This window comes from Molothrus ater, chromosome 17 (genome assembly GCF_012460135.2).
Source record: "Molothrus ater isolate BHLD 08-10-18 breed brown headed cowbird chromosome 17, BPBGC_Mater_1.1, whole genome shotgun sequence".
In the NCBI taxonomy this organism is placed as follows: domain Eukaryota; kingdom Metazoa; phylum Chordata; class Aves; order Passeriformes; family Icteridae; genus Molothrus; species Molothrus ater.
In genome coordinates, this window is record NC_050494.2 from 14,057,393 (window position 1) to 14,082,034 (window position 24,642).

General features: G+C 48.6%; 1 protein-coding gene across 1 annotated transcript in view; it reads left to right on the forward strand.

Annotated features, from left to right (window-relative positions):
* NFATC2 (nuclear factor of activated T cells 2) overlaps window positions 1-24,642 on the forward strand; it is a 78,616-nt gene that overhangs the window by 27,335 nt on the left and 26,639 nt on the right. The window contains exons 6-9 of the mRNA XM_036396037.2: window positions 4,857-4,997; window positions 15,852-15,907; window positions 16,690-16,816; window positions 18,350-19,042. Of these exons, the coding sequence (XP_036251930.1) occupies window positions 4,857-4,997; window positions 15,852-15,907; window positions 16,690-16,816; window positions 18,350-19,042 (1,017 nt within the window). The remainder of the gene's footprint in view (window positions 1-4,856; window positions 4,998-15,851; window positions 15,908-16,689; window positions 16,817-18,349; window positions 19,043-24,642) is intronic.

Genomic DNA, 24,642 nt, shown 5'->3' on the forward strand with positions numbered 1-24,642 from the left:
TGGGAGTCTCATGGTTTCCAGTTGAATTGAATGAATTTTTTCCCCCTTTCATTTCAACTTCAAGACAGTCCCGCAGTTGGCTGCCAGTGCAGCTGACAGAAAAACTGCTGCTTTCTCTAAAGAACACCTTCTCTCTCTTGAAGCACCGAATGTAAAAGCTAATTCTGACAACATTTGCCACTCTGAACGTGCAGCTGAAATATTTCAGTCTTTAAAGCTGGAGTCAGAGTGAAGGGGATGCCAGCCTTGCTCTGGGTCAGCTCCTGCTCACTTCTGGTCTTTAGTGCTGCTGTGGTACAAGCCAACAGCCCAGCACACGCAGAGTGCTGAGCAGCATTCCAGCAGAGCACATCCCTGCACGAGGATTGAAGGGAAATGCTGTGCATACCCACAGGGATGAGTGACAGAGAGGCGAGCCCAGGCCATGGCTTCCCTGTCATTCATCACACACTGGCTTGCTGAGCTGGCTGCAGTTCATAGAAAGTTTCACACTTATCTGACACTGCTGCCATGGCTGCTTGTCACTTCTCCTTTGCGAGGACATCGTAAATTATCTGCAGAGGAGGAGGTGGAGAAAAGCTCTCTATTTTTGGTGCTTTTTGCTTGGATGGCTCTGCACAAACTGCTGATTAAGTCTTGCTGGCAGCAAATTAGAAACTGTTGTCAGTCACACTGTGTTCTTCTTTTCAGAGTGTTGAGACCACATTCTCCAGGTTTCCCCATGAGGGCTGGAAATCAGCTTTATTTACTTGGTTTGTACATCTTCCACTGCTCCATGCTCCTACCAGGAGGGAAATTATCCTGTCCTCCTGATCAGAAATGTGCTTCTCTCTAGGGTGCCTTGCTGATGTCTCCCTGGCTGCTGGAGATGTCTCCTGCCCTTGGTCCTCCCATGGCTGCCCAGCCTTTGTCTTTGCTCCCACTGCAGAGCTCAGGATGCTTCGGGGAGTGATGCAGGGGATCAAAGTCTCTCAAACATTAATGAGTTGGATGAGTGTTGAGCACAGCAGCTCTGTTCCTATCAGTCCTACCACAGGCAGCTCGTGGTAAATAAACCCAGTGTGACAGCAGGAATGAAATATTTGCTTTGGCTCATTGAGGTTTGCACTGAGGTGGAAGAATTAATCCCATAACAAATTACACCTCTGCTATTGCTTCCAGGGGTCAGGGTTTCTTTAGCAGCAGACATCCTGCTCTAGCTGCTCTTCTCAAGCCCAGCAGGAATCAGGGGCTGGATCAAGAGCCTTTGGAGGTTTGCAAAGACATGGCAGGGGTGGTGAGTCCCAGCTCGAAGGCTTCCAGCAAGCTGGGGGCTGGGCTGCTCTGGGCAGGGTAAGGACAGAGGTGTCCAGAGAGGTTCTGAATAGTTGTTCTGGTGAGGCCACCTCTCTTAAACAGCCACAATTTTGGTTTGTTGGCTTGTGAGTTAATCACAGGTAGCAGTGGCTTTGTCCTCGCTGAGCTGCACTGAGCCTCAGTCCTGCTCCTCCTGATCAGGTGTCACAAGGATCAAATCTCTGCTGTCTCACTGCCAGCAGTGGGGACGACAGAGAGCCTGAGATCTGGAGTCAGTCTGCATGTGTGGGACAGAGTGGAGGGGCTTCGCTGTAGCAGGAGGTCATGACAGAATTATAGAATTATGGGATGTCTTGGCTTGGAGGGGACCTTAAAGCTCCTCCAGTCCCACCCCCTGCAGGGCAGGGACACCCTCCACCAGGCCAGGCTGCTCCAGCTGACATTGTCCCTTGTCACCTCCCAGCAGCAATGGGTGACACCCTGCCTGGGGGACATTTGGAGCTGCAACAGACTTGTCCAGGTCATCAGTTTTCTCGAGACATCCCCTTTGCCCTGAAAGGCAGATCTCCTCTCTGCTGAGGAGGAGAGGGGTGGATGCTGTGGGCAGGTGGGGAAGCAAGCCCCACCTTTGCCTGCCTTGGCACAGTCCCCGTGGTCAGTTGTGCATCCCCTGTGAGGCGCTCAGCCTGCTGCCCGTGCTCAGCTGCTCTGCAGCTGCTGGCACAGGCTGGGGCTGGCAGCAGTGGGTGCAGGAGAGCCTGGGGGGGCGGTGGCAGCCCCTGCTCCCTGCAGCCTGAGCTCCCTGGAGGTGCTGCAGGGCTCTCGCTCAGACAGTGGCTCCCTTTCTGTCTTGTGTCACTGCGTGCATTGTGTTTCTTGGCACCACGAATCCATGACATCTTGATTTGCAAACAGTCAAATAAAATAGAAAAATAATGTCCCCTGTTAATAGGTTGACACACTGCTTCAGGCCAAGTGTGAGTATTTCTATAGCATTTGCTTTGCTGCCTTATGTCAGTAACTGTTGCTATTGAAAGTAAACACCCCAACTGGTTAAATCAACAGTGTTTTGTTTATTCAAAGCTCATAAACTCCAGTAGCTGTAGGTCACTTTATGAAGTGCCAACCCCTGGGGAAAGAGAAGGAATAGTGTGAAATTATTGCATGCAGTGCACCCATCATGAGCCTTAGAGGAAGGGGATTTATTAGCAATTAATATTTCTTGCAGAGGAAAAAAAAATAATCCTATTGAGGCAGCTCCACACTGAAGCTTGAACCTCTGTACTGGTGGAAATGGGGAAGGGGGTGAAGCCTTCTTACACGCTTGGGTGAAAAAAAGAGACCTTGGAAAATGAAAAGTGGCTGGGGCTTTTATTATTCGAAAAGGATTTCAGACCACCCAAAGGGAGGAGAGGAATCCAGGTGAAACAGGGCAGGGGAAACCCTTGAGTGGTGTCTGCACTGGGGAGCTCAGTGGGGCTGCTCCAGGTGGGATTGTTGTGCAGGCACAGCTCTGGAGGTGCCCAAAGCCATGCCAGGTGCAGCAGCTCCAGATGTGACTGAGAGGAGTCAGTGTCACTTCCAGGCCAAAATCTGTCCTTCCTCATGCTGAAAAAGCCTTGGACACCACTGATCTGTGGGATGGCAGGTACCAAGCTCTCTGTTAAAACAACAAAGCTGGAAAGAGATGTAGGTTAATCTGGAATTTCGATGACTTAGGATGTTTTGGAAGTGAAATGTGATGATTGAATAGGAATAAAGAGTGTCCAGGGCAATGCTTAAATACTTAAATGTTTTCTCTTGACTGTTGTAGACATGCTTTTTCATGATTGCTATTTACTCTTAAGCCTTTGAGGTTACAGATCTGTCTTTGTGATAAATCCAATTAGGAACTCATCAAAAATGTTAGTATTTTGGGAAATAAATTAATCGTACAGCCATGTGAAAGAAATTATCAGCGTCTTTGAAAGTAATCTGAATCTATATTTTTCAACTGGCAGTATATTAGCCCAGATGTTATATACTTGAAAAGAACAATGAGTCCTAAAGCAGTTTTAAATAGATTTCAAAAATGCCTCTCAAATGGCATAAGAAAGTTACAACTATTCAATTACCTCTATTCTTTGATAAGAGCAAAATCTCTGTCTCGTGTCTGAAGGGTTCAGCAGAGCTAGAGAAGTTGCTGTGAAAGGTTTAATGCTTGAATTTTCTCACCAGATACTCTAACATTTTCTCCAGGTGCCGAGAGGATTTGTTCTTTGCGAGGGCTGCAGAGCAGTGCCAGGTCAGGTCACAGCCTGCCTGGGTGTGAGTCAGGCCCAGCACTGCACATCCAGGATCACATTCCCTCATTTCTGGCTCTGCAGCCAGCGGTGTTCAGTGAAGGCACAAGTGCTCAGGGTCTCTGTCAGGGAGAGCTGAAATCCAGCCAAGGCAGCTGGGAAAGAGATGAGCAGGATCCCCTGGAGGCCTTTCCAGTTGGGGTGGATGGATCTGGAGGAGTTGGAGTGCAGGTCATGAACTCACAGTTCACCAGCCCCGAGCTGCTGCCCACCTGCTCTGCTCACAGGGAAGCTCCTGATGTTTTCCAGCTGTCTGTGGTGTAGGGAACAGCTCTCACATCTTCACTTCCTTCAGCTCTCACCTCTCGACAGCAAACACTTGGGATGGCTCTGCAGGGCTCTCCAAGGCTTTTCTGACCATGCAGTGGCTGTTCTAATGGCATCAGAGGAAAGTAGGTGGAGAGATGGTGCTCTCCTGATTTTCTGGCTGGGGAAAGAGAGAATAACTCGCTAAAGTCACGCTCCAAATTCGTGGCCAAGAACAGTAAAGACCTTAGAAAGCCTTGCTGACGTCCGTGTCATCTGGATCCCACCCTACCTTTCCTTCCCTTGCCTTTCACAGTCAGGCTCAGTCTGTGACACAGGGCCCTGCTCCTCAGATGTTCAGGCTCCTGCAGAACATGCTTGGGAAGCCCCTGGGCTGCAGCAGTCCTGCTGTGACCCCTCCTGCTCACAACTGGGGGTTCATGGCTGCCCCCAGGGCTCGGTGCCCGCACTTGGAGCTGGAGATGGAGCTGTTGTTGGCAACCCCTGTGCCAGGCCTGCCCTGTGGGAGGCACTGGGATTTTGGAAAAGAGGTTGATTTTATTTTTTTCCCCCCTCTGAAGGAATTCAGTGTTATTCAGTGGAATCCTCTGTGCAGGTGGAATTTTTGGGCTCTAGGGCTGTAGTGTGCCTGCACTTGAAAATTTGGCCGTTGACTTGGAAACAGGCATGGGCAAGTTTCAGCTCATTCATCCAAGCTGTCCTTTCTCAAGGACAAGGAGCAGGGCCAGCACAGCTGAACCACTGCAGCCAACTCCTGAATGTTTCCAAATAAAATGCCTTGAGTAAGTTTATTTTTCCCTCTCGGACCTAAATTTAGCGCCCTGGAGAAGCTGCTTTGGCAGTCAGGGGATGGTAACGATGACAAGATCAATCTGTGGATAGTTCTGGGAAGATTTGGAAAGTCCTGGTAAAACAGAGCTGGTTTCATTCATGTTTGCAATTTGTCCACAGCCCAAAGGTCTGCTCATGAGCTTCCAATGGTTGAAAGACAAGACATTGACAGCTGCCTGGTTTATGGAGGACAGCAGATGATCCTCACTGGACAGAATTTCACAGCAGAGTCCAAGGTGGTGTTCACAGAAAAAACATCAGGTAAGGCAGGTTTTTCCTAACTTTCCCTAACGGGATAAGGCAAAGCTGTAGTGCCAAATCTCATCATAAGATTTGTGTCATGATACTCAAGTGAGTAGTCCCATTCAAGTTCATGTAAGTAAAACCATGTGAGTAAAGTTAGACTTGGGAGCAACTGTTTGTGTTGTTGCTTCACAAGAATCCAGGCACTGGGAATCAGCAGGGACAGGATTTGTTAGCAGAGAAAGGAGATGAGCACTACAGTGTTCCTCTGTGCTTGCTTAATCTCATGTTTAGTGAATGCTACCGTAGAAATCATCATTGAAATGAATATTTTTATTGATGTGAGCTACAGGCTAAGATTTTTTTCTTTCCTCTAGAAATCTGTGGTGGAAAAGCAAACATAGTGTGTCTTTTTATATAAAATTATTTTTATACATAATGAATCAATCCCTTCTCCTTCTATATTTTTGATTGTAAACTTTGTGTTCCCTTTGTGCTGTTAAGAAAACCTGGTGCTTAGAAGTTTTCTGTCAGTGAATTGAGGTAGAGGTACCTTAAGTGATATGTCCAGTGACTTGCAAGGAGTTTAAGAGATTGCATTGCCCAAGTGAGCAGCATGTCCATGCTCTATGGGGTAATGCCATTGGAAAAAAGTGAGAATTGAGCCAAAAATGAATGTACATTCATGAACATACATGGGCACCAGCTGGTGACATGGGGGGGGGAAAAAAAGCATCCTGTGGGTCCCAGCTCCTTCCCACAGCAGCAGCAAGCCAGGCTGTTTTTGCAGGTATGAAAGGCTCTGAAGAGCTGTGGAGGTTCAGATGAGCCTGTGCAGTCAGAGGATTTCTTTTGGCACGCTCTGTTTCCTTTCAGCCCATGGATTAATTCCTTCCCACTGGGCTGCCACTGTTCCACCATGTCAGCGCCTGGGGAAGGTGCTGGGGAACATCTTGGCAGCCTGCAGTGCTACCTGTCCCAAGAATGCTCTGCAGTAGCTGCAGGAGATGATCCACTCAAAGGAGGCAGCTCTTGGTGCCATTTCGAGGAAACATCCCAAACGCCCTGCCCCTGTTTCCATAGGAGAGCAGAGAAGGCTCTGGCTGCAAGAGATGTTAGAAAGTGAAAAGAACAACAATATTTTCCACACTAAATCTAAAGCTTTTCTTCACTGCTGGGGAAACTGCAGTTTTTTCCTCTTTTTTTCCCTCCTGGTAGGGGAGAGACAGGACTTATCCCAGCAGCAGTGCCCAGTCTGGAGCAGGGATTTGCTTGCTGGTGTTCCATATCCTGCCTCCCCCCAGCCCTCGGCCTCTGCAGGCAGTCTCAGTCTGCTGGACTCTGAGTAAATGACTGGCAGAAGGGGATTTGGAGGATGGGAGGTCCAGAGTCAAACGCTCAGGCTGAATCAGAGCTCTGTGTGGTTTGCAGTGGGTTATCTGGGGGACTCTGTGCTCAGTGCTTCTCTGTGTGTTCCATAATGCAGCAGCACCTCTGGCAGAGGTGCCTGAAGTGCTTTTAAATGAAGATTGCTTTGTTTAATAGGTGTGTCCTAAGGTGAGGAAGGTTAAGAAGCTGGGCTGGACATGCAGGTCATGCATGGGCTGAGTGCAGCAAACTGAGAATTGCTTTGTGCCTGCCTTGTCAGAGGTTGATGAGTATCCCAGCTCACCTGAAAATCAGGATCTTGTGCACCTGAGGCTTTCAGCCTCCCTCATTCTGCACTGTAGACAATTCTAAATCCCCCTGGGATGTCTGTTGATAGTTGCCATTGCCTTGGGCTGCAGGAGCCCAGAGCAGTGAGCCCAGCTGTGCAGCCCCAGGCATCGACGGAGCAGTGTCTGGGTGGAAGGGGGAGCAGCTCATCCACCCACGGCTCCCCTGCCCTGCACAGCCCGTGCAGAAGGTGCTGATGAGCTGCTCAGGGGCAGGGGAAGCCACAGGCCCCGTGCTGGGGTGGGTGGCAGCACAGCTCTGCTGACCCCAGCTGCAGCAGGCTGTGTCTCTTCCAGAGCACGCCGCTGCCGCGGAGCCTGTGAGACAATCACACCTCTGTCGGGGCAGGAAGATGCAGCAAGCTCGCAGGGGGAGCTTGGTTTGCTTAGAGTTTCATTTTAACAGCTCACAAACCTTGTCTGTGCTAGCAAGTGGTGCTGGATTTCCCACTTCTGCCACCAGTTTTAGCTGTGCTGGTAACAGCGAGGGTGAGAGCAGCGGTGTAGGCAAACATCCCACAGCTTTGGGCACGCCAGGCTCCACAGAGCTCCTTGGCTTGGGTGTCCAGTGGTTAGGATGAGAGTGGCAAGGCTCTTTCCCCCCCCCAAAAATCTTTCTTCAAGTATTTTTGTGCAGCCAGATTTTTTCATTGTTCCACAGACTCCAAACTCCAGGTGCCTTTGGATCTGGGGAGGGTGTCACTCATATGCTTTACAGAGCTGAGGGAGCTGCTGCTTGGGGTCACAGTTGTAAATTAGGTTTCATCCCTCAGGGAAACACTCAGAACCTCTTTCCATTTCCTCTGGATCTTGTAGACAGTTCTCACCCACCATTAGGAAGGCAGAGGAACGTGGAACTGGTCACATTTGTGACAAAAATACGTGTCCCCGTGAGCAGCAATGAGCAGGCTTGCTTTGTCGTTTCACAGAAGTGCAGATAGTACATTTTTCCATAGAAATACCTGGAAAAGAAGGACAATTCCCTGCATTGTGGGGGATGTCATTGTGGCAGGGAGTGTCGTGTCACGCGAGCCGCCGGCGGTGGCGGGAGCTGCTGGGGACAGGGCTGGGACAGGCTCAGGCTCAGCCTCACGACAGGAAATGGCAGCAGGAAACACAGTGAAGGGGCTGGAGCTCAGTGCTCCGAGGGATAAAGTGCTTGTGTTTGAAATGCTGATGCATAAATAGCGTTGATTTTCTGAATGCTCAAGTTTATCAACATGCAAGCCTTAGAGTTCTGAGTTCTTCTTACGGTTATCTCTTGCTGATGCAAGATCATGAAATGTAGCTGCTGTGAGCCACGGGAGCTCATGAATTCCTTAAGCCCAGCACACAAATGCAGAGTTTGGCTGATGGAGTTTGAAGATCTGAACTTGGAGACACGTAACAGAGCCCAGCTAAGTTAAAGTAGGTCAGGGAAGCAACCAGATTGGACTGTATTCTTGTAATTTTGATCTGGAAGACAAAGCTTGAAAAGCAGTGTTGGAGCTATCAAGGACTTGGAATAGGGTGAAGGTCGAGGGTGTTAGTGTTTGGTTGGGGCCCAGATCTTACAGTGCAGTTAAAAAAAGAAGAGATCTGGAATTCCCCCTTTTATTTATTTTAATTGTCTTGTAATAATTTGCAAGTCAGATGCTGGTTGCGTTGTGTTTACTCCCAGTTGTGTACTGGTTACTGCTGCTCAGCTGTCAGTGGTAGAGGAGGTTCGTGTTTCTCAGGGAGAAAAGTGCAAATGGGCTGTGATTTCCCCTGCCAAACTCTTCTGGTGGCCACATGGACATCGTGAATCATCTCTAGGACAATGTGGGTGGTGGAGGAACAGCCCAAACACAACGTCCATCCCTGGAGTGGCTCCACCATAAATCTCCAGCTTGGGCCAGGCAGGGTAAGGAGAGGAGGTGCTGCCTGTGCCCTTTGAACTGGGGCAGCTGCCAGGGCCCCCAGGTGTGGACATCCACAAAATAACAAAACAAATGGGACAAAACAAATCTGCCCAGCTCTGGAGCCCAGCAGTGGTGCTTGGCCACACCTGGATGTGTCCTGGCTGCAGGCTCGGGCTGGGGTGTGCAGGGTGGCGGTGCTGGTTGAGGTTTTGTGTGCACAGTGCCCAAAATGCTGCACCCCACGTGCTGGAAACAAGCATGGAATGTGTGCCAGGGGATCCCAGGAGTCCTGCAGGACAATGCACTGCAGGGCATGGTGGTGGGATGGCATCTGGGCAGGTTTAATGTGGACAGAAGCTTACTGTGTGTGGGTTTGAGGGTAGGATCGTGTTCTCTATGGGAGACATGAAAGGAAATTCCAACTCTGTCTACAGCAGTGCTCCCCTTTTTGCTAGGTCAGTTCCTCACCATGCTCCAGACAGGGAGCTGAATCCCTTTTTGTAGTCTGACAGTTTCATGAATGATCCAAGCACTCCTGGGAAGTGCAGAAAATAACAAACAACTTTCAGCAGTTAACTCTGTGAACTTAATAATGCAACATTAATGATGCAGTTTTCCCAGGCAAATTCAAGATAAAATAGACAAAAAAGCTTTTTAAAAAACTTTCAGTGTTTTCCCAGGTTCATTCAAAAGAGATGTTTGCTACTTGAACAAATAAACAACTTTGAATATCGAATGTGAGGGTAAGGAGTATTAATCAGGAGGATTGGTTTGCCTGGTTCTGCTGTGCAAATTAGAAAGTTTCAGGATAATGGGGCACCTTGTGCCTCTCCTTGCTGCTGTAGCTGCTGAAAGCCAGCAAACCTTTCTCCCCAAAGGTTTTCCCCTGGCTGGAATGTGCTGCTTCCCCAGGTGTTCTTGTAATCCTACGGGGCATTCCAAAAAAACAGGGATTCCAAAAAAACACTGCAAAACAGGAAAAAATCCAGGGCTCACCCAGAGAAAAATGCAGAAGAGTGTGGCTGCAGAAACGGAGTTGCCATAGCTGTTGGAGACTCAGCGAGACAGGGTGGAATCCAGTGTTTTGGAAGGTTTCCCCGTATGACACAAGATTTTGGAATTTTACAGCTGGTAAATCCTTATTAACACAGGCAGCCACTGCTGGCCTGGATTCCCTGGCTCACTGTTTACCATGGGGGCGCCTGATGGAAGTGTGCCTGGTCCTGATTATTCAGCTTAATTGTTTAGGGAGAATATTAAAAAATAATCATAACTCTTGGCATAAACAAAAGGCAGAGAGACAAGCTCCCATCACCTGTTGACAGAAAATTGATCATGAAGAAAGCTGGCATGGGGAGTGGAATTCCCTGTTCTCCCACTTAGTCATCGCATCCTGGTGTGACTCATTTTATTACATGGAGGTTCCCAGTGGTTTTATTTTGAGAGAAGCTTTTGTTTAATAATTTATACACACACACACACACAAACACACTTATAATCTTAAAAAAACAACAAATCTATTCTGATGAATTGGCATAAGGAATCATTTGGAAGAGCTCTGGAATGAAATACTGTTCCTCCTGCTTCACTGTTCAACTACTGTATTTATGTTTTATTTTAATGGGAATTGAATTCCTCAACAATAGATGGGGAGAATTCGCCTCTAGACTTGTTCTCACTGTGCAAAATGTCAGATTTGGGGCTGGGCTGGCTGGTGGATGAGTAATCCATTGCCCTTTTACCTCCCAGACCTTGCCCTGTATCTCCAGCCTTGGTGACTCAAACTTCTGTCCTCAGTGCAGCGAAGGCACTGGCCTCTGCTCTTAACAAACAGAGCTCCATTAACTGCAGTGGGCAGTCTTGCTTCAGAAAGAAAAAGAAATCCATGAAAATGAAGCTCAGGGATAAATTTAATAGTTCTGCTTTTCATGAGTTTTAAATACACTCATGTTGTGTTTGCTGTAAAGTTTGAAAATGGTTTTGAAGTAAGAGTTTAGAAGGAGACAACTGCTGAGGACCAGATGCTGAGCAGCCTTGTGCTGGCCTGAAGCAGGGTAAGTTCCCAGCTAAAATCAGAATTTGTCCCTGAATTTGTCTGGAATTTGTCCAGAGCAGCAGAGATTCTGAGTGAGGGTTCCTCATAAGGTTTCTGCTGCCCAGGGTGGTTTTGTCCAACTGGAAATCAGTCACTGCCCTCCCTTTGTTCTTGGGGTGGCTCTAAAAACCCTCCTTTGTTTTCCAGAGATGCCTGTCATCTACTGATAAAAGCTGACAGAGATAATTGTGCTTTTCTGGAAGTCCTTCCAAGAATCAGAGTGCATGGGGACAGTTCCTGCAGGCCCAGGGGGAGCTGTGCAGAGCTGAACTGTGCAGAAATGTGCAGAACTGAGCACTCAGAGCCCTGCCCCTCTGGTCACCAGGCTGGCTTTCTCTGGGGAACCAGTAACAGGTTGTTCATTAAGTAATTTGTGTAATGCTTGACTGAAAAGCAGTGTACATTTGCAGGCCTAAAATCACATGCAGGCGTGGAATCCCATCCAGAATCAGCACAATAGTATATTTAGTCTTCAGCTGCAGAGAACTGCAGAGAACATTTCCTGAGCCTCTCAGTCCATCAGTCATGTTTGTTCAAATAAAGCAGTGAGTTTGTTTCCCTGCTAGTTACTGACCCCAAAGTCATGAGTAAGGGATCCTGAATAATGTGTAAAGGCTGTAACTGGTTCAGAAAACCTTTAATTGGCTAATTAAAAAGGGTCCTATAAGGGACTGCAGAGAATCACCCAAAATGTTCCTAATGCAGCCTGACATTTTGATTTCCCCCAGTTTGAAGCAGGACTCTTGGTATGATGGCAGTTTGGGTTAGGAAGGGTAGAATTACTTTCTTCCAACAACTCATTCATTCCCCCAAAGAGTGCTGACACAATCAGATCTCTCATCGGGGTTTAATGCTAAGTCTCATAGCCCTGAAGCAGCACAAAAATCTCTATTTCCTGAACATTTCACTGACCTGTGGTGTTAAAGACTTGCCAACTAAGACAAACCATTAAATGAGCAGGGAACCACAACAGTAAAAATACTGCATGAGGCAGCTGTGGCTGGTAAGACCTCAGGGTCTAAATCCAGGAATATTTTATCATCCTGAGTGCAACTGCTGCCCTTTCCAGAGGCAGGGCTTGGATTCCCTGTGGTGGAGGCACAGCTTGAAAGGCACCACACACACAGACCTGGCCCTGGACTCCTCAGTGATCCTTACAGCTTTCTGTCCTGTCCGTGGTGGAGGCAGCTTGAACTCTATGCAATCAGCAGCTATCTGCACTTGTAGACTTTGGATTAAATTATTAATCGAGCTGGGTTTAGTCTGCTGTGTTTCCAAGCAGGAGCTGTTTGTCCCATTGTGGTGTGACTGAACTATGGGGTAATTCAGGCAGAAGGGATCTCTGGAGTGTTGAGCACAGCCTCCTGCTCAGAGCTAAACATTTCTGGTGCCCAGGCATCACCTGGGTTCCAGGGAAGGGCCTTTGGTGTGACAGGTTTTGCCCTGGGGCTGTGCTCCACTGTCACATCAGCCTTAGGATTTTTAGTACATCCTTACTATAAGAATCCTGATTTTGTTGAGGATTTTCTCCAAGCCCCCACTTTAATTTCCTCCTAAAAAATTTTGCATTTACGCACATTGTAAAGGTGATAAATGTGTTGACAGTTTGGTGCAGGTTTTCTCTATTCAGAATTTCCTGAAATGATCCTGGGACTTCTCAGTTTATTCCTCCTGCTCTCCATTAGCTCCCAGGGTGTGCATAACCAAAAGCTTTCTTTTCATTACCAGGAAAAAGAACAGGTTAAAGCAGAGAGAGAGACTTGTGAATGCAGTTGTATTTTTCATTTTCCTCAGAGCCTCCCTCATCCTCCTGCCAAAAGCTCCCCATAATGTGCACATCCAGAGCAGTTAAAGGAAAAGCAAATATTGATTGTCTCGAGCTGAAGTGAAGCAGTGAGACAGATGGAGCCACATCATCATATTGAATATAAAGGTCAGGGAGTGAACTGCAGAGTGCTTAAATCCAACAGGGCTCAAAGAACAGGAATTGCTGCTGCTGACAGATTTGTTAGAAACCTGTTTAGCTGCCACAAATATGGAATATATCCAAACAGAAGCATCTATCATTGTTGGAATGATAACCCCAAATACATTTATTTCTTGTTTGCTTTTTCTCATTCTTACTTTTGACCCACACAGACTTTGGACTCAGCCTGAACATCATTTGATTTTTATGGTTGGCTTCATTAGCTTTTAGTGCAATTTCAGTGGCTCAGTTACTAAATCAAATCCCCTGTGGTTGTGGTTGCATGTGTTCCACAGGCTCCTTGGATGTGGCACATGACTTGGGGGCCCGTTTCTACTTTAGTTTATGCATTTTGGACCAACAAATCCTTTTGATTTCCACCTTCTTTGTGAAGTTAGTGCTGTTGTATCTGCACAGACTGTTTGAATTTAGCAGTACAGAAACAAAGATGAAAACATTCTGCCTGGAGCAAAAGCAGTGTCAAATATTCCTTCTTGGCTGTCCTTGTCAGGACATCTTCATGTGGCACTGCTGAGACAGCTCCCATGTGTGTCTCTGTCAGAGCTCTCCCTTTATGATGGATTCTCTTGTTTCCTTTTCCTTCCTCTTTTCCTCACAGAACTCTAAAAAATTATCCTTTGGGATGTTTAGGATTGTGGGGAGGTTCCTCACACACTGTGATGGTTTCTTTTCTCAGAGCTCACCTAGAGGAGGAATCTCCCCTTAGAGCATTTCCTACCTCATAGTGAGACAAGGATTTGCTGGATTAACCCCCCCAGTATTTTGGCTCCCCCTTCCCTGTTCCTGTCTCAAGAGCAGCAAGGAGTTGGCTGCATTAACAGGGCTACAGATGGAATATGGCAGTGGCCAGAGTGGAGGCTGATGTTGAATGACATTAACCATGGAATGTTTTCCATGCCTTTGCAGCAGTCCCTGGGCTGTGCAGTGACACACGGCTCTGCTGAGGCCATCCCAGCCCCAGCAGCCGCTCAGCCCCACGCTAGAAAAGAACAACTCACAGGAGGGAACTTCAAAAAAGAGAAAGAAAATTCAGAGTTTTTCAGTGTTCCCTCCTTGCAGCTGGAAGCCTGGGATCTCCTGATGGGGCCACACTCCCAACTCTTTGGGATCTCCTGATGGAGCCACACTTGCACTCTTTGGGATCTCCTGATGGAGCCACACTCCCAACTCTTTGGGATCTCCTGATGGGGCCACACTCCCCACTCTTTGGGATCTCCTGATGGAGCCACACTTGCACTCTTTGGGATCTCCTGATGGAGCCACATTTCCGACTCTTTGGGATCTCCTGATGGGGCCACACTCCCAACTCTTTGGGATCTCCTGATGGGGCCACACTCCCAACTCTTTGGGATCTCCTGATGGGGCCACACTTGCACTCTTTGGGATCTCCTGATGGGGCCACACTCCCAACTCTTTGGGATCTCCTGATGGGGCCACACTTGCACTCTTTGGGATCTCCTGATGGGGCCACACTCCCAACTCTTTGGGATCTCCTGATGGAGCCACATTTCCGACTCTTTGGGATCTCCTGATGGGGCCACACTTGCACTCTTTGGGATCTCCTGATGGGGCCACACTCCCAGCTCTTTGGGATCTCCTGATGGAGCCACATTTCCAACTCTTTGGGATCTCATGATGGGGCCACACTTGCACTCTTTGGGATCTCCTGATGGGGCCACACTCCCAGCTGTTCCTTGCTGTGTCCATGGCCCAGGGAGGGTTGGGTGAGGGAGCCCAGCAGGGTCCTGGTGCCCCCTGCCCCACAGCAGCCCCAGGAGCCCACCCCAAGGGAGGGATGAGAGCTGTGAGCTCCAGGACAAGCTGCCTGTGCCCAGTGGGTGTGAGCAGAGCTGTCCAGGTGTGGGACAGGTGAGGTTCTGTCCTAGAAGGGACCCTGGGGCTGTGTCCTGGCCACAGCTGGGAAGAGGCTGCCCCAGAGCCTGGCACATCTGTCAGCTCATTGTCTGGGCCCAGCACAGAACAAAGAGCAAACAACAGAAGAAATGCAAAATGCATTTAAAAATACTCTTTCATTTCCCTTTTTGCCAGAAGCAGAAGTGCTTAAATAACAGAGGACAAAAGCAGCTCTTGCAGAACTTCCAAGAGTTGGGAAAAATAAAAAGCTCTGTGAGAAGGACTGGGTTTAGGAGATTTTCCCCCTTGTCCTGCCCTTTTGGGGAACCCCAAAGCAGGCAGAGCTGCTCCCCTAAAGCAGACAGCAGCTCCTGGCTGCAGCATTCCCAGTCCATCAGGTCATTGGGATATGTGTCCTCTGGCCAGTTTAAAAGCAAGCTTTCAGAAAGGTACGAAGCAATTTTTTTCCCTCCCATCAGTACTTTTCTTCTGCAAATTGCTTGGCTAAAAGCTCAATGGAATATGAAAATCAAAGGGATAAAGATTAAAATCTAACAAAAATAAAGAAGGAAAGCACTGCAAAAAATGTTTCTATATTTAAGGAATATTTGTAACCAGAGGAAGCACCCAGTCTGTGAATGAATGTCCTGTCACTGCTGACACACTCTTGCAGCACAGGGGTTACTGTGGTGCTGCTCCATACAGGGGGATCACATTTTATTTTCTCTCTAATGTAATTTTGTGTAACTCAGGATGGAGATGAGCTGCATGGATGCAATAATTAAGGGCAGCAGAGCTTGCAGGGGTTCAGGGCAGAGGCTGTCCCACGTGCAGAGGAGTGCTTTTGCACCAGAGTACAGTGAATATCTGGTGCTTTACCACGGCTTTAGGGCTGTCAGGGGCATTCTGTGGGAGTCCAAGTGGTCTTGGCTCAAAGCAGCAGAGTTTGCTGAGCTGCTGACCCAGTGTGAACATTCACAAGTTGTGTGACCTTCTGGTGCCCTCCACCAGTCAGGCTGGCTGGACTCAGGCCTGGTCAAAAGCAGATGTTGCACCTGTGCTAAATATTTAATTCCTCAGTTTGGCTAATTTCTACATAAACATTGAACTTTAATATGTATGTGAGCTCTTTCCTGGTGAGAGAAGTGTTCAGTGATGTGTTTCAATGAAATGCTGCTGCTTTCAGTTAGGACTGGGAAGGTGCTTGAAATTAAGTCCATTTTGAGAGCTTTGCTAACTTAATGCCCTTGATTTGTCTCTCTCTTTTTTTTTAATAAGTTCTTTGATTTAAAAAAACTAAAACAACACAGTGAGGTTAATGTTGTGATATTCTTGTAGATGGGCAGCAGATCTGGGAAATGGAGGCAACAGTGGACAAAGACAAGAGCCAGCCTGTGAGTATGAAACACAAGGGCCATGTCCTCTCCAGCTTGTGTTCAAGGGGAGCTCCCAAAGAGCAGAGCAGGAGCAGAAAGAGCAGCAATGCCACGATGACCAAGTGCCACATGCTGCAGCAGTGCATGTGCTGCAGGAAGGATTGATTCCTGCAGCAGAGCCACCCCCAGGGGAGTCCCTGCTGGATTCTGCCCTGCACACCCACAGTGCCAGCCCAGGCTCTGCAGGATGCTGCCCCCGGGCCAGCCCTGGCTGCTGTGTCCAAACCCAGGGTTTGTCCTGCAGGACTTCCAGTGCTCTTTGGAGGGAAGGAGCCCCTCTGTTCCCTTGGCTTGCTTGGGCAGGCAGAGCTCTCAGGAGCCAGCAGTGACTCTGCCATGGGCCATGGTGCCCCAGGAGGCAGCAGGGTCTGCCTGTGGATAAATCCAAAGCCTACAGAATAATTGAGTTACTCTGACAAAAAGAGGGAATTCTGCAGTGCACACTCCTTTATCAGGCACTGTGGGATTAGCAGAGCTTCTGCATTTGTCACCATTTCGTGTTTTATTTGTAGCTGAGACTTCTCTCCAGGTTCAGGAGGGATACAGTCCATAGAAACCAACTTGTCAGTGCCAAAAAGCTGCTGGTCTTTCACCATCTGCCCCTTTTTTCTCTTCTTTATAGGGATGAACAGGGAGGTTCCTCTTGTCATGGCTGGAGGTGTAGCAAGGGCAGCTGCACTGCAGCCCCTGGCCAGCCTCAGGTGCTGATCCCTTGCTGTCCCCTGTGTCATTTCTTTCAGAGCATGCTTTTTGTGGAAATTCCTGAGTACAGGAACAAGCACATCCGCACAGCCGTGAAGGTGAATTTCTATGTCATCAATGGCAAAAGGAAAAGAAGCCAACCCCAGCATTTCACCTATCACCCAGGTAATTCTCAGGGACAGAGCCACTTGTTATCCAAGTTCATGAGCAGGGTTTGATTTTCTGCTCTGTTGTTTTCTTGCCATTCTTTGAGGATCTAAATGTTGCTAATTCAATTCAGCCCTCAGCAGCTGCTTGGTTTAAAGGATGCCTGTGATTTATGATCAGGAATTTCCATCAGTTTGGGGTGTCAGTGATCTGTTATTCTGGCAGTGGGCTGATGCTGCCCCATTCACTTGGTGGGAGTTTGCCAAGAGCCTCAGTGGGAACAGGCTCAGTCTGGGACGTGGTGTGACCCTCTGAAAACCATGAGTGTTGCCTTCTCTGACGTGTCCAGCAATAAGAAAACATCAGATCTGGGAAAGGGCTTGGGATGGAGGAAGGCAAGCAATATATATTCTTCAGAGTGAGGCTAGCTGGGAAAAATATGAATGCTTTTGTGATGTTCTTCCTCTGGGGGATTGGTGAGCCATGTCACAATAAATGCAGCAGGATTACTAATGAGATTCCCAGAATTTCTCAGCTTTGGCTGGGGGGAAATTATTGTGAGAAAACCAGAGTATTGTGTTTGTGGAAAGCAGAAAGCATAAAATAACAGCACCAGATTTTATGCAAGCTTCAAATGATGTCTTTATTTGACTGGTCTCTAAGGAAAGGCAAACATTCATTCAGACTCTTATTTTGGTCTCCTCCAGCCTGAAAATCTCTGGTCCTCTCCCTGAATTCATGAACTCTATTGGGTATTCACCAATGTGAAGGGTTTGTTCAGTTGCTAAATTGTTCTGCTCTGGAACAGTATTGAGAAGCACACTTCCATCTCAATATAAAACCTAAAATACACAACTTAGGAGAAGGAAGCTTTACTTCCAGACAGGAATTTTGCATGACCACTGCATGGTGGTGGTGTGGTGTTTCTGTATTGAGTTTTGGGGAAGATTTGACCAAAAAATCATCGGAAATGTAGAGGACCATCATTTACCCCACCAGGATTCATACAACCCTTACTAAATGATGGTCTTTTAAAAGATGGTGTCAGACAGGTCTTCAGCTCTCAGCACTGAGGGAACTTTGTGCAGCAGAGACAAAAGCTCTAGAATATTCAGCTCTGCCTTTGGTCACTGGTTAGATGTTGGACAGAAAGAAGGGCAGTTGTTTATGTCCTGGGATTTCTATTGATTCGGTCTCCTTTGAGATGGAAGTACTGCATGAAACACCTATCTATGACTTCTTATTTTGTCTGTGTTCCAGAATGGCCCTTAAATGAATTAAAACAGGAGCTGAAGTGTTGAATTTTTCAGCTTTAGCAATTTGTGCTTCATTAGTGCATTTACGAATTTTCAAGAACCTCTTAGCACAGAGTGCTTTGAAGAATCTTTGCAGTGGTTGCATGTGGGTGATTTATTAAACTCAGTGCTTGTGACATATGAATTTAGACACACAAATCTTGTAGAAGGCTTAAATCTCTTATTGCTTCAAGGAAAACCTCTCTGTTTCTCCTCAGCTCGTTACAAATAACGTCCTTTGCATGCTTTATTCTAGTACCATCAATCAAAACAGAGCCCATTGATGACTATGATCCAGCCCTAATCTGCAGTCCAGTGCACAGTGCTCTGGGGACAGTAACACAGCCTTACTATTCACAGCACACACTGGCCACCGAGTCCCCCTCCTGCCTCGTGGCCACCATGGCTCCTTGCCAGCAGCTGCGCTCAGGCCTCTCCTCTCCCGACTCGCGGTACCAGCAGCAGAACCCGGCTGTCATTTACCAGAGGAGCAAGAGCCTGAGCCCCAGCCAGCTGGGCTACCAGCAGCCCGGCCTGATGGCCACGCCAGCTGCCCTTGGGGACGGGCACAGGTCCGTGCTGGTGCACGCCGGCTCCCCAGCCCAGAGCGCGGCCGTGCTGCAGCACTCCCCGGGCCACCAGCAGTCCTCTCCTGTCATCCACTACTCTCCAACCAGCCAGCAGCTGAGGTGTGGCAGCCACCAGGAGTTCCAGCACATCATGTGCTGTGAGAATTTCACGGGCAGCGTGTCGAGGTCCAGCCAGCCCCAGGGCAGCCAGGCGCAGAGGCTGAGCCCCAGCTCGTACCCCACAGTGATCCAGCAGCAGGCGGCCCCGGGCACCAGGGCAGCCAAGAACGGGCCCCCAGGCACCGAGCACAAGGACGTGCTGCCAGCAGGAGTCACCATCAAGCAGGAGCAGAACCTGGACCAGGCCTACCTGGACGATGGTGAGTGCTGTGCCCCTCTCAGGGCTGCTTTGTTGGAGGGAGGGGCTGAGGTTAGAGGTCCCAGCGCTCCTGTTGCACGCTGTGGATGTTGGTGGCTGTGGACATTTGCTGTGCTTTCAGGCTGGATTGGGTCGCTCATTAGGTGCATTGTTGGTTGATGGCAAAGCACTTTGGCCACTCACCCACAGGACCCCTCTGCTTGCTCTGTGCCACGTTGAGCTGGTCCCATTTTGTCTCCCTTTGCCAAAGGTTCCATTGCCAGTTTGGAAAATGGCGGATCTGAAATTACTTCTTCATTATTTTATTATATTTTTTCATATCAGGGCAAAGTCCACTTTGTAAAAATGCTCTTGTACATTTTGTACCAAAAAAAAAGCCCATTGAGCAATATATCAAGGCCTGTAATGAATGGGGTAGTGCTGCAGGCAAAACCATTGCAGATGTTCTAGATGAACAGTGGGACATTGATAAGTTAAACAATGCTGTTCCTTTGTTGTGAGCCAGCTGATTTAGCCTTTAGGAATGAATATAAGTTAGAGTAAAGCTTTCTTTGAACATATCCTGCTTATTCTTAGGTAGGCAGCCATTGGCAGTCTGGTTGATTGGTTCTTTTATTAAAGCATGTTTCTGGCAGGAGGAAATCAATGCAAAATTAATAGTGCAGCTGGACATGGCAATCACAGAGAGCAGCAGCAAACCCAACATTGATTTTGGTGGGAGCAGCAGTGAGGCTGCTGGAACTATTGCTGCAAATGCAGGATGTTCCTGTGCAGGAAGTACAGACCTGGCTGTCACAAATGGTAGCTCTGCTCCCCTCTCAGTGCAGGCAGTGGCAGCTGGATCTCCTGCGTGTGCACCAGGATGTGCTCCAAGCACTCAACAGTTTGGGATTTTTACTGCACTTACCTGGAGTAATTGTGAAGTTGTGCCCGTGAAAGTTTTGCTTTCCTCAGCTTGGGTCCTGGGTGCTCTGTTTTGTGTGCAGCCTTCACTGCTGGGTCTGTGGGCAGGGGTTGGATGGTTTCCTCTGTTACTGTGTTTGCAGAGCGGGTGATGCAGCTTTGGTGCCATCGCAGTAAAATCTGGAGAGTTTTTACTGCTTCCCTTCTCTGAGCAGGAGATTCAGGAGATTCATTTAACTTGGGACATTTACTTTTCATTCAGGGACTCGGGCATAATAACGAGGCAAGAGAATCTTTTTGACAGGAGAACAAAGCTCTGTTGTTTAGGGTGTTTTTAAGATGAGAAGCTGAGAGATTCTTCCACATTTCCAAGAATACTTGGTACACACCTTGTAAAAGAAAGAAAAGAGATTGCTTTTACTTCAAGAATCTATCTTCAAAGTCAAGCCACAGTCCACTTAAAAGAACTCCTAAGATAGACTGCCAAGTTAATTTTGCTGAGTTTTGCATCAGGCCAGTGACACCCAAGGGCAGCACAGCTCACCCAGAATGCACTCAGCCCCCCTGCTAAGGGAGCCATTAGGAGAACTGCAGCAATTAATAATGAAATCCCAGGCTTCTCCTTGGCTGCCTGCATCATCTTCAATTGATTTCAGCTAGGGATTGCTTTATCAATCATGCCACCCAAGTCAGGCCAGGCAGGATGGGCCACATGCAGTCTCTTTACTGACCTCAGTGAGTTTATATCAGCTGGAAGTGTGACTTGGAGAATTGTGATTTACTTTAGGGCTTTGCAAAGCATTTCATTCTGAAATGTTCAGGACTTGAATTGAAAAGCCACATTGTTTGCTGCTGGGGAAAAGTGACTCAGAACATAACAAAAGCCATGTTTTTCCTGACTAGAAAGTTTGGGTTTGTGCTTTATGGTATTAAAAGAAAGCAAACCCAAAGGATTATGGAGGCTTTGCCCTTAAATCCCCTTTATCCAGAGAGCTCTTGTGAGATAAAGTGAGCTGTGAGGTCTTGCAGTGATTTCCACGGACAGACACGGAGCTGGTGCTGGCCCAGGCAGGCTTGGCATGAGCCAAGTGCTGCTGCTGCTGCTGCCCAGGCTCTTGGGCAATCACTGCTGCTGCCTCTCACTTCCCTCTGCTCTTCCTCCCTTCCCCCATCTTCCTCCTGCCCCTGCCTTGTTCTCCTTTCTCCAGAGTTCTGCTGACATCCAGCTTTCGGCTCTTTGTTCTGGTGCCTCCTCTCAGCAGCCCTTGCCCGCTGCCTTGGTGGTTAACCCACAGCCTCAGTGTTCTGGGCTTTGTTTCTGTCCTGAGCTTTGTTGTGGAGTGGCCTGGGCATGGCCCACGCTGGCAGTTCCTCATTCCTGGAGCTGGTGCCTCTCAGGGTGGGCACGCTGAGGGTGCTGGGGCTGTCCTGGCCGTGCCCAGAGCAGAGCATCCCCCAGCTGGCACCACTGTCCTTTCTCTGCACCTCTCTCAGCCCCCTGAACTCACTGCTGGCAGCACCCCTCATTGTTGTCTTCTCTTCCCTGCTGTAAAAAGACGTGATTTGTCCTTCCTGAGAGCATGGCTTGGTTTTGCTCAGAGCCTTCACTGCTCCACAGGGCACAAAGCACTGGGAATTCAGCACATTTAACCTGCTTTGGAATGGTGAGAGCTGCTCTCCCCTCTGCAGGAGGACTCCAGGCCTGGGGGCTCTCGAGGTTGAGTGCAGCCAGACCAGCCTGGAGCCCAAGGCAGGTGATGGCAAGGATTTACCATCCTCTCAGATGGGCTTTGCATGTGCCAGGAGTGCCTGGTGCCCAGCTGGTGCCCTCCCCAGCCCCCTGGGGACCACTTCAGCAGAGCTGTAGCTGGTTCCTGGCCCTGCTGCAGATGTGCAGAGATGCCTCTTGCTTTCTGGAAGGAGACTCTGGCCCCTCTTCTCCTCTTTCTGTGCAGCCTCAGCCCAGCCCAGGCTGCGGTGCCTCCTGCAGCCTCCCAGCCCTGCCCTCCCAGCCAGGGTGACAAAACAGGCTTGCAGGAGGGAAGGCTCCACTCCCCAGTCACAGAGGGTGGATTTGGATGTGCACCCATCGGGGACTGATGCAAGTTCAGCGTTTCCACACAGGACTGCCTTCACACACATACCCCTCCATATTTCTCTGTAAAATAGATATATCTGTAACTTTCTGATAGCAAATACTGGGAAGAGTCCCCAGAGGAGGGGGCTGTTCATGAAAAAGTGACAGGGAAACCTTTGTTATACACCTCTGCCTCAGAGATTCACTACTGTGGGATTCCCTGGGGAGTGAGGATCGTGGCAGGAGTGTCCCTGAGGGCCAGGAGACCCTTGGGGATGCATCAGGTGTCCAGGCTAGTGCTGGCAAGCAGGGACCAGCCTCAAATGCAAGTGAAAGCCATGGGGTGACAGAGTCATAAGCTCCTTTCAGCCGAGGCCTCATCTTAATATTGTTCATAACCAAACCGCCCATGATGGTAAAAGTTACCCAAACAACCACATCAGTATGTTGACAAATAGAATGTAGTTCCTGCAGCGCCCTCGGAGCACTGAGATTAACTCTTTAAAGCACAAACCCAGCCCAAAATGTAGTTCTTTGCAGCACTGTCTGCAATCCCCTGGTGGGGCAGGGTCGAGGGGGTGACCCAGGGCTGGGGCACTGCCTGTGCTCCTCCTGCAGAGCCAGTTCCCCCTCTGGGACTCAGACACGAGGCTCAATTCCACACACAGATCATGGCCGTGTAGCTTGAGTGTTATCAGCTTGCCTGCCTTAGATTGAGATCTTTGCAAAGAAAAATGATTGTCATAATTCAAATAGTAACCGCCTAACCACATCTGACACTCCCAAGTCTGCTGGATACAGCAGCTGTCAATTATTTTTGGTGCACAGTGATGTCCTCTGGGGAGGAGAGGAGCAAGGCAGATGCTGTGTAGTGGTTTATCAGGCTGCTGATCAGCAGAGATGTTTTATAGTGAGCTCAGGTATTTCGCAGAAAACTCGAGACACGTCAGATATTTCTTTAGAAAGCGGCTGTGCAGGATGTGCAGTGTGGTCCTCACACCACCCAGCTCTTCAGATCCCCTCCATGACAAGCTGTGTGTTCAGTGTGCAGTTTTGCTCATCCAGTACTACTCAGAGTGTGTTACATTTCATCCATGCATTTCCTTCCTGTGTTCTTTCATTCAGTAACAAGAAAACCCTCAGTCTGTCCCCCCAGTACCGTGACATGAAATTCACATTCAGCAGGAAGCTTTCTTTTCTGGCCAGCTCTGTTCTCTCTGGGCAGGGAGTGCCTGCAGCAAACCCTGTCAGAGCCCAGAGTGCTGCTGCAGGGCAGAGCTCCCTGTGCCAGCCAGTCCTGGGGGCTCTGGCCCGTCCTGAGCATCCTGCTGGCCCTGCCCTGCCCCTGGATGCAGGGGTGGCACAGGCACCTCTGGCAGCTGAGGCTTCCAGAGAGAGCCCCGCTGAGCTCTGGGGCTGCTCTGGCAGGGCCAGGGTCCTGCCTGCCTGAGAGCAGCTGCTTTTCTCTCCAAACACTGTCTTGAGCCCGTGCACAGCACAGAGCTTGGTGGCTCTAGGGGCAGATTTTCGGTTGGTTTGAAGTTGTTTCCATCTCGTGTCCGTGCAGAGTCAAGTAGCAAGACAGGGCAGAGGGGAATGTTCTTGTTTGCTGGCATTTTAGACAGGGTGAATTTGAGTCCTGCAAATGGGCTGGGGTTCAGTTTCGAGCAACAATTTGCATCTAAAAAAGCCATGCTCTGTTTTTAATTAGAACTCCTTTTCATAGAAGGTGTGGTCACTTCTGCTCAGGCAGAGTTTGACTAAGAGTGAAGCCTGTATATTCTCCAAAGCATTTTGCTCAAACACTCTAGCAAATCTATGTATTCATTAGGCTCATTCCTGAAGCTCTGACTCACATTATTACAGATTTTCTGTTCTCTGCTGGGACCTTGCAGCACTCCCTCAGTACACTGCAGCTTTATTTTTGGATCACTACTCTTGTGGGTTTGTGTTAGGATCTCCGTGCCCTGTCCTGTGCCTTGCTTTTCTAGAGGCAGTGTAAAAAGAGGAAAAGCCATCGTTCTGCTCCCAAAACCCTCAAGTCTGGCAGGAAGTAGAAGGATCAGTCTGGTAGGAGGAAGGTCTGGGTTCAGTCTGAGCTTGGTCTTTCAGCAAAGTATTCAACGTCCCTGCACTTCAGTTTACCTTTATTAAAAAATACCTTATCCTTCCTTCTTGTACAGTTAAGAATTAATTAATTTCTGTTTGTTACACACACGTGGATTCTCAGAAAAAAACCTACACTTGCATACCTGAATATGAATTAAGTATTTGTATTGTTATAGCAGTCTCCATCTGTTCTTCACCTCTAGCAAAAATTCAGTGTTTAAAAGTTCAGACAAATCCAGCCCCATTTGGAGACTGCCCTTTCCCAGCAGCCTCAAAGCATGCAAACCAAAACAAAGCGAGAAAAAGAAAAACCCTTACATCCCAAATCAGCAGTAGAGGAAGGAAGAAAATGAACGGAGTGATTAAAACCATCGTTCCACTGGCACCTCTTTGTTCTGGAGCGCAGGAATCTTTAATTGGTGCAGGCAGTGCCCACAGGCAGTTGTGTGACAAAGCGTTTCCTGTGGAGCACACAGGAACATGCAGAGCCCACGAGGAGCCCAGGGCTGCAC